The sequence below is a fragment of the Bidens hawaiensis genome, unplaced genomic scaffold (assembly GCF_021521415.1).
Source record: "Bidens hawaiensis isolate Kalapana, Puna unplaced genomic scaffold, B.hawaiensis_p1.1 tig00002572_1, whole genome shotgun sequence".
Lineage (NCBI taxonomy): Eukaryota > Viridiplantae > Streptophyta > Magnoliopsida > Asterales > Asteraceae > Bidens > Bidens hawaiensis.
In genome coordinates, this window is record NW_027491140.1 from 665,268 (window position 1) to 674,533 (window position 9,266).

Genomic DNA, 9,266 nt, shown 5'->3' on the forward strand with positions numbered 1-9,266 from the left:
ATGTTTGGATAGCTATGAATGGTGCAATATTATTAGGTGAGGTGCATGATCAAAGTTACAAGTTTATTGAAGAACCAAATCATTAACCATTAATTAATGAAGATTGGATCCAAATCAACCCCACTGAGAAAAAAGAATGGCTCTTATCTGCTGCAAAGTTAAACTTGTTTATTTAATTGAATTAAGTGTCATCATGCCACAGCAGTAAACACTTAGTTAATTCGTTTATTTTCTTGTCTATAAATATGGGGACCTCTCAGGTGCCTTCATGTTGTGCCATTGAATTCCAGTTTATTGAACTAAGAGAATCCACTTCTCTTTTGGTTCATTAATTTTCAGTTTTCAAATACAACAGAAAATGTCTATTTTCTTAAATATTCAACATCCTTTGACTTTTACTTTTGGGATTCTAGGTGCATTTTTGATCAAATTTCTTTTAATTTTTTTTCCCTCTGGTTAGTATTTAATATTTATTTAGTTTGAATTTTATATTTGGATATAACCCTGATTCGTATCAGGTTTTTTCTTTCTTATTTAGGAGGAAAAGGGTACTCATGGGTATTACCCATGTATCGATCAATCTTATACTGTCACCTTATTTTTATCCTTAATTACCCACAAACCACAAAATTACTAAGAACACCTACCCATGAAAACAATGAAACAATTTTACATGAAAAACCTTTGCTATGGATTGAAGCCATACACCTTACCCACATAGAGTGGGGTGGTGTTGCCATGTGGTTTGAAAGTCATGCATCCTACCCATATCGATGCCCCATCCCTCTCTTATTTATTTTGTTTAGGTTCTTTCTCAGAGTAAATAAGTAATGGTATAAATAAACTCATTTACATGTCCAACCTAACTTATTTATGGAGTTTTAAATAGACTCTTTTCAAAACAAAATAGTTTTTTTTTCCTCGTTGCTGTAAAAAACGCAAATTAAAATTTAAATATTAAGGAATGCTCATTAAAAAGGGGAAGTCCTGAACTATTCAAGTCCTACATGTGAAAAAAATAAGGGTTTTGGGTTAAGCCGGGTGGTTTTATCATCTATGTGGGTTACCTTCTAAGAGTGGTCTCTGGGTCGGGACTAGGGCGTAATGATGTACATTGTACACACTTCCCTTTGTGGATATACTACTCTAGCATCCCATGATTCCATACACGAAGAACGAATATGATCAGATGGACCAGTGGCCTATTAGTGATCAAAAATTGCCGTTTTAAAAAAATATATAGTTGTTTGGAGATATTCAACGTCATTTAATTTTTGTAGGTTGTCTACGTGTTCTAAGTTGTTATTGTTATATTCACCTCTATATGCTAATTAACTGCCCAAACTTTATTTACATATATAAATATATAATTATAATTGTTTTCTCCTTTGTATGCAGGGAATATCATTTCCTTGATGGTGTATCTTGCACCTGCGTAAGTTATTATTCTCTTTATGTACAAAATGAAATAATCTTTGAATTTAAAAATGACTAAAAGTATACTTTGCATGCATGCATGCAGGCCAACGTTCTACAGAATCATCATGAACAAATCAACAGAAGGTTTTCAGTCAATACCGTACGTGGTGGCTCTCTTTAGCTCGACGATTTGGGTATATTATTCAACACTTAAAACCGACGCTACCCTTCTCATCACCATCAACGCCTTTGGCTGTATCATTGAGACCCTTTACATAACCATTTATATTGCTTATGCCCCCAAGAAAATTAAGGTAAATCGCATATGCCTCATATTGATATCTTTTGTCCAAGTCAAATATAGCACTTGCTTATTGTTGCAGATTCAAACCACAAAACTTGTTGTGTCACTAAACTTTGTGGGATTTTGGGTGATTGCTCTTTCAACTCATTACCTAGCAGAAGGTCCAACCCGAGTCACGATTCTTGGATGGATATGCTTGGTCATTTCTGTTAGTGTATTTGTAGCACCTCTAAGCGTCATGGTATGTAAACTGTAGCCCACTGGTAGGGTCAAGTTGAGTTGGGTTGGGTTGGTGTGATAGTAGTGAAATTGATATGGTTTCTTGTATGCAATGCAGAAAATGGTGATAAGAACAAAGAGTGTAGAGTTCATGCCATTTGGATTGTCATTTTTCTTGTCTTTAAGTGCTATTATGTGGTTCTTCTATGGTTTATTTCAGAAGGACATATTCGTTGCGGTATGTTTGCTTCCATTCTTTAAAAGTTGATTATTAAATATCTATATATATTAATATTGATATAAATAGACTCGACATAAATAGACTCATGAACTGTTGGTCGGTCTAGTGGTATGGTATCTCCTTCACAAATGTGAAATTATGGATTCAAATACTTGCGAGTGGAAAGTAAAATGTAGAATTTTGTTGTTAAATAAAAACTGATATGAATATAGTTATCAAATTCTTAAGTTTTTGGTATTTTTTAAATTGTCTCCACAACTTAATCCAAGGAAAAATTAATATTTGTTTTTAGAAATTAATTTTAATAATCCAACAACTAATTTTATTGACGATGATAATTTATGCTCACAATATGATAAATGACATTTATCGCTCAATCCAAACTAGAAATTATTAGCCATTTATTAAAGTTATGAGCTTACAATTTTCTATAAAAATGATATATCCAGTCAATGAAGCTAGGATTAATAATTTTTGGAATATATAACTAACTCACACATCTAAAGAAAACATAACTCTAAATCTACATTTTGTCTATAACTATTTTCTATGAGACTCAAATACTCAATCTCACTGAAAGGAACACTACTACATATGTACACAACATAATTACCACTATACTACTAAAAGCCCTTTAAATGATTTTTAGTTATGATTACTCGACTTTTATAATAATTTTGATTACGTAGTTTAAGATATTTTTTCTTGGTTATATAGGATTACAGTTTTGATCGTTGAGATTACTTATGGTTACGAAAATATGACATTTCAGCTTCCAAATATAATTGGCTTCGTGCTTGGAGTTATCCAGATGGTATTATTCTTTTTTTTCAAGAATTACACCAACAAAAATATTGACTTGGAGCAAAAACTGTCAACTTCTATCTCAACTATGGAAACATACCCAGTTTGTGACACCCCTAAACACGATGCACAAAAAGACACCAACACATGTGAACAAATCATTACGCTCAAAAGCACTCGCGAAGAGAATATAGAAGCCGGAAAACCACCTATGATTTGTACAACACAACCCATCAATGATCCGATTAAAGATGTGTTAATGAACGACGTGATCATGAAAGCATCAATGGGTTGTACATCTACGGCCCTTGATGGTATCGCAGATCATGACCAAAAGAAAACCATGGAGGGTGCTAATCAAGTTCATCTTGTAGAAAGTGCAGCTTAATTAATGACTTCTTTTATAACGATGGGATGCTACATAGTGCTTGAGTGCTACTTCACTTTTGTATATTGAATAAAGATTTTAAAATCTATACATGTACCATTTCCTGACGACTTTTTGTATCCTGTGACTCTCACTTTGTTTCTATATAATGGACACGTACCATATAGTTAACTAATTATCTTAGTACACATCTAAGTATAAAGAAGACTTAATTTTATAGAATATTCTGAGTTTATTATACGGGATTTATAGAACGGGTGTGCTCAAAATGAACACAGCGACTGAAACCTGGCGTTGAATTGTGAAGAAGAAGATGGTTGAATTGTGTGCCAGATATTGGGAGACTGAACCCTAGCGTCGTGGTGAAATTTACAGATATAACTGGCAGCTATTTTGAGAGATATATTGGCTGGGTGTTTAATAATTTATTTGGATAGAGATGATACGCATATATGACAATCATTTTCTTAGGCTGCTATTGTTTTAGCTTATGACACTATTTTTCTTAGGCTGCTATTGTTTTAGCTTATGACACTATTTAATGACGTGAAAAAAAAAGGTCATAAATTTTTTAAATTTTAAAAATAAGAATTCTTTTAATGACACGCATTTACGCGTTATTAATCACCGCGGGTTATAGTACATATGTCATAAAAAGCTTTTTTTTTTCTTGTAGTGACCACATAAAATGAAAAAAGTATGAGACAGAAAGCTGTTGTCGATCCTAATCATGTGGCAAGCATGATATTTGATAATATTATGTAAGAGCAAATATTAATATATATATATATATATATATATATGATCATCATTATCATTTATATTATAATCGATCAAAATAATTAATTATACCATATTATATATTAGCTTTATAATCGTTGATGAGTCATTTTACCTTTATTATCTATAAAGGGTTTCACATTGGGTACATATATAAAGAGAATACATTAGCATCATAATATAATCTCACACATATGAGAAATTCATGTGCCTCCTCTCTATCCTAAAACTAAGTTCCTCTCAAGAACCCTAAACTCATCCAGCTTAACTATGCACTCTTAAAAGGAACTCGACCAAGCTGACAATCATATCGCCTGCATCTTTCTCTGATGCAGTTACTAATCCCCATACTGTAACTAGTATGCATATAATTATAAGTTGACAAAATATCAAAATTAGTCCTTTATGTTTGCACGTTTTTTCAATGGTTGTCATTTCGCAAACTAAATAGTAGAAACCATCCTTTTTGTTAAAAAATTATATCACGTTAAGTCCTTTGGTTCTAACCCAGTTAAATTTTTTCGTTAAATATAGTCATGTGCAATTCACATGAGGATATTTTGGTCATTTTACTCTTGAAAAATTAAAATCAAATAATATTAAATATATGTGTGTATATATATACACACACACACACACCCTATCTATCTCTCTCTTCCTCTTTCCTTCCTTCCTGACACCACCCACCACCACCACACCACAACCACCACTTGCTTCTTTCTTTCCCTCCTTCCTACTTTAAATCTGCCACTACACATAGCCACCGTTATCACCGTTTTCGCAACTAAACACCATCAACACAATATCGTCACTTCACCGTATGTTGTCTATCGGAGAAGCTTTGCCCCTGGGTTGTGAGGTACACACTCAATCCGCACCAAAACCCTTCAACATCGCCCGATCTGAGCCTGGAATTATCACTGCCGCCGTCACCGTCGTTGCACAGCGGCGAAACCCTAGCTCCTTTCCAGGAAAGGGAACAAATGATTACCACCGCCGCGCCACCACGGCTCGGCAACACCGCCTCTTTTCATCACTCTTTTTGTCGGAGTTGCTATAATCATCATCAATCGTCATCTTATTTACAGTTTCCATCGCCGAAACCCTATTACAACTTCAAATCGCCACAGATTTCGTTCTTCCTTACTTAGTTGGGTTTTCCAGCGATAATGAAGAAAAAGATCCAGAATTACAAAAAGGATTGTGGTGTGGTTGTGGTATAGATAGGGTGTGTGTGTATATATATATACACATATATTTAATATTATTTGATTTTAATTTTTCAAGAGTAAAATGACCAAAATACCCTCATGTGCATTGCACATGACTATATTTAACGAAAAAATTTAACTGGGTTAGAGCCAAAGGACCCAATGCGATATAATTTTTTAACAAAAATAATGGTTTCTGCCATTTAGTTTGCGAAAAGACAACCATTGAAAAAACGTGCAAACATAAAGGACTAGTTTTGATGTTTTGTCTTATAAGTTCAACATATTATCATTCCATTACTAACATGAAGAACTGATCAACATGTGGTATCAGAGCGATGCTGATTAATCAGTTCTTTATGTTTTCCCTAAATCTAGAATTAAAATCGAAAGACATGAATTTTGATTAAAACCATAATTTTTTCGATTTTTTGTTTTCATGTTTTGTTAACAAAACTGGTTCTAATTGCTAAAATTATATTTACAACTCTAACATACTCGAAATCTGTTAAAAATACGTTTAAGATTTCAATTTCAGAAAAAACTAACTAAAGATTCTTCAAAGACGTTCATCATATTCATTATAAAATTCGAAGAATCTTTTTTATGGCCAAAGGTGATGTGCTACTTCTACCCTACCATTCAAGTCTAACTACAAGCTTTTGTTAGTTTTGCCTGACATGATACAAATATCTCATTTCTGCCCAAAGGTGATGAGTTACATTTTTATTTAGCAAAATTAGCCTTTGCATAATTAAAATAATTTTCTCATTTCTGCCCAAGGTGATGTGTTAAAATTGTTTTGTACACATACTTAAGTAAATTTTAATTATGCCTGAAGGTGATTATTTTTTATTTAAGTAAAACTTTTTATTATAGTCTATTAATTTGATGTTAATAATAGACATATAAGATCTTCAATAAAATATAATGATCCTCAAATTAATGATCCTTCATTAATCTAATGATCCTTCATTAATCTAATGATCATAATTTTAATCTGTATTAGTTTAACATTGCATAACATTATTCACCATAACTTTCTTCTATAAATAACCATCTCATCCAAAATATCCACTATAATCTTAAAACACAATAAAAGTTTTGCCTAATAAAAAATTTCAATCACATCTAGCTCTTCACAATTTTTATTATCCCTTAAGACATGATATGAAAAAAATTCCCGCTCTTTCTAATAACAATCATTCTATTGATAACTAGAGCATAACAAATGGGATAAGTCACATATAAATATCTCTTATGATAATCAAGTATTTATTTAAATAAATGCTATCATTAAAGTTATTCTAGATTCAGTTTTTCTAAGACTAATAAAATAACTTCTAAGATGGATGCATTCCTTATAAATTCTAACTATAAGGTTAAATGATATCTCTGAATACATCATATTGTATAATACAATGACCCATAAAATTAAGGGCTTACACATGGAAATGAGTACACTTTTCCAGTGCATTACATACTAGATTTTTTACTAGTACAATTGGATGCCTTAATAATTAACTATAACACTCAGAAGTACCAAAGGAAAATGAGTATGTTGATCAGCAACATATGTACAAGAAAATAATTTGGCACTGGAAAATAAGATGTTATTCATCTCACTACCATTAAAACAAAAAAAAGGGATAATTCTAGGGCCCATAGACAAAATACAAGTATTACATTCAGCTTTAAGTTCTCTAAGGAGAAGTCTCACCACATAAATATGCCATTAGACTAAGAATAAGCAACGAGACTATCCATAATTCAAAAGAATAATTGGCTAAATAGGTAATATATTAAGGATATTTAAGTCTGTTAATCCTAATATTCCAATTAACACATGATAGATTGAGTCTAGTTCTATACGTTACCTTAACAAAAGTAAAAAATAACTAACATGAGGGTTAGTGACAAATTTAAATGTTAAGGCTATTAAAGCCATAATAAACTGTCTGTTAGGATCATAGATCTTTAATCTAAACTTGCTTGAACACAACTCAAAACCAATGAATAGTAAACAACTGATCTAATCCTTTGAACGGATTAGTATCACTTTAATTGAAATTATATTTGAATTATAATTCAATTAGTTTATGAAATGAACAACTTAAGCAGCAGAAATCATAAAGCTAAATAACAGTTTTCTTATGGAAGAAAAATTATGCATTAATTATAATCGAATGATTACAATCTTATGCTCCCCCAACCTTAGCTCATCTTTCTCACTGATTTTTCTAGTACATAAGTTTACAAATCAGGTGAGTATTGTGACGTGAAAAAGTGTTAATGAAGAAGAGGCTCTCTTCTTCATTATATGCAGGTGTTAAACTACTGATGAGCTAAAAGGTGAAAGCAACATCTAACAAAAATGGTAACTAACTACTGATGAGTGATTACAAACAACTAACTAAATAGAATCCTATGTTAACTACTGATATGTGCTTGAAATAACTAAATGTTTGATTCATCAATTGTTAGTCTTATGTTGTTAGGATCTTCAATAGTATGTTCAGCTATTATGTCTTTAGTTCCTTTGTACTAGCAATTTGCATATTCAGCTGTTTAGAGCAATAGTTTGCCAAAACTTCATAATGGAGAACAACTGATGTTTGAACCATCAGTTGTTTGGTATTTGGTCATCAGTCTTTTGCAAGGTTTAACAATCTCTCCCTGAACTGATGATGCCAATACCATTTATTTTTTGCTCCGTTGTCTTATCTTGACAGTCTTCCATGGGTTGAGTCTTTGATGAATTTTAGAAACTCAATGCCCAAACTATCATCTTCTTCCATTTCCAATGGAAGATCTAGCAAGCTTTTCAGCAGGCTTTTATCTAATATAGATACATCATAAAGTTCTACCCTTTGTTGAGTGCCAGACTCAAATTCCAAATTTACATAGGAACAATTTGTAAGTTTGCTCCATTTGATAACTTTGGAGCTTGACTGACTTTGTTCTTTAACAGCAACATCAGCCAATGTTGGTAAAGAAGTTTAAGAAGGCACCAAATTTATATCATTTATAAACGCCATCTTGGCATCTCTATGTATGTCTTGTATGGCTTGCAACTCTTCTTCTTCTTCTGTCAGCTGGTTTCTCTTGGTATATAAGGCCAAGTTTCTTGCCTTAATCCTTTCTTGTGCTGAACTAGAGATTAGAGCAGTAGATTGAACATCTCTTTGCCTTTTGGGAAGCTTGATTGTTGATAGATATTTAGGTTTAGAGAACTTACTTGGTTACTTCTTTCTTTCTTGTACTAAGTTCCTATAAGCAACCCTTAGTTTATCAACTCCCCATCTGGCAGTCTCTCTCCTTGAGTGAACGTTGGCCTCAGCCAATTCCATTTTAATCTTTAGGATTTCTTTTTCTTTCTCTTCTGAAATCCTTCCCCTTACTACCACATTCAGTTTGTAGTTCTTTATATGTCCAACCTCTGAATTTGTGGAGAGATACCTTGTACTTGGCAAGTTCTTTTAGCCATAAAAGTGTTGATTTCTTAGCTTCCACCAATAGCTTCTTGTCAGCTATTGGTCTTTCTGAGACTTTCAAGCTTATATCATAAGCTTCTTGTTCAAGGTCTCTTGTCTTTAGAAGCTCTTTTTGATATAGCCTTGTAGCTTCTTTATCAAACATTTTCTGGGCAGCTTCTACTAAGGTGCTTGCAGCCTCTTGTTCTTGATAACTGATTAAATCTTTAACATTTTTAGGCTGGAACCTTTTAGCAGGAGGAGATGGTGATGAATCATCTTCATCTTGTATAATCAACCTTCCTTTTTTCAAACTACTGCCAAAAGCCTGTTGTTGTGCAGGTCTTGACTTCAAAGTTTCAACTACATTTGGTACAGTAGTTGGTTCTTGTGGTACCTTGGGTGCACCAACAGTCTCTGAAACTAC

At 32.6% G+C, this 9,266-nt stretch overlaps 1 protein-coding gene across 1 annotated transcript; it reads left to right on the forward strand.

Annotated features, from left to right (window-relative positions):
• Window positions 1-358: 358 nt before the first annotated feature.
• LOC143620461 (bidirectional sugar transporter N3-like) lies at window positions 359-3,375 on the forward strand. Its single transcript, XM_077092157.1, has 6 exons — window positions 359-413; window positions 1,399-1,435; window positions 1,523-1,733; window positions 1,803-1,964; window positions 2,061-2,180; window positions 2,956-3,375. The coding sequence occupies exons 1-6, from the start codon at window positions 359-361 to the stop codon at window positions 3,373-3,375; spliced, it is 1,005 nt and encodes a 334-aa protein (XP_076948272.1).
• The last annotated feature ends 5,891 nt before the right edge of the window (window positions 3,376-9,266 follow it).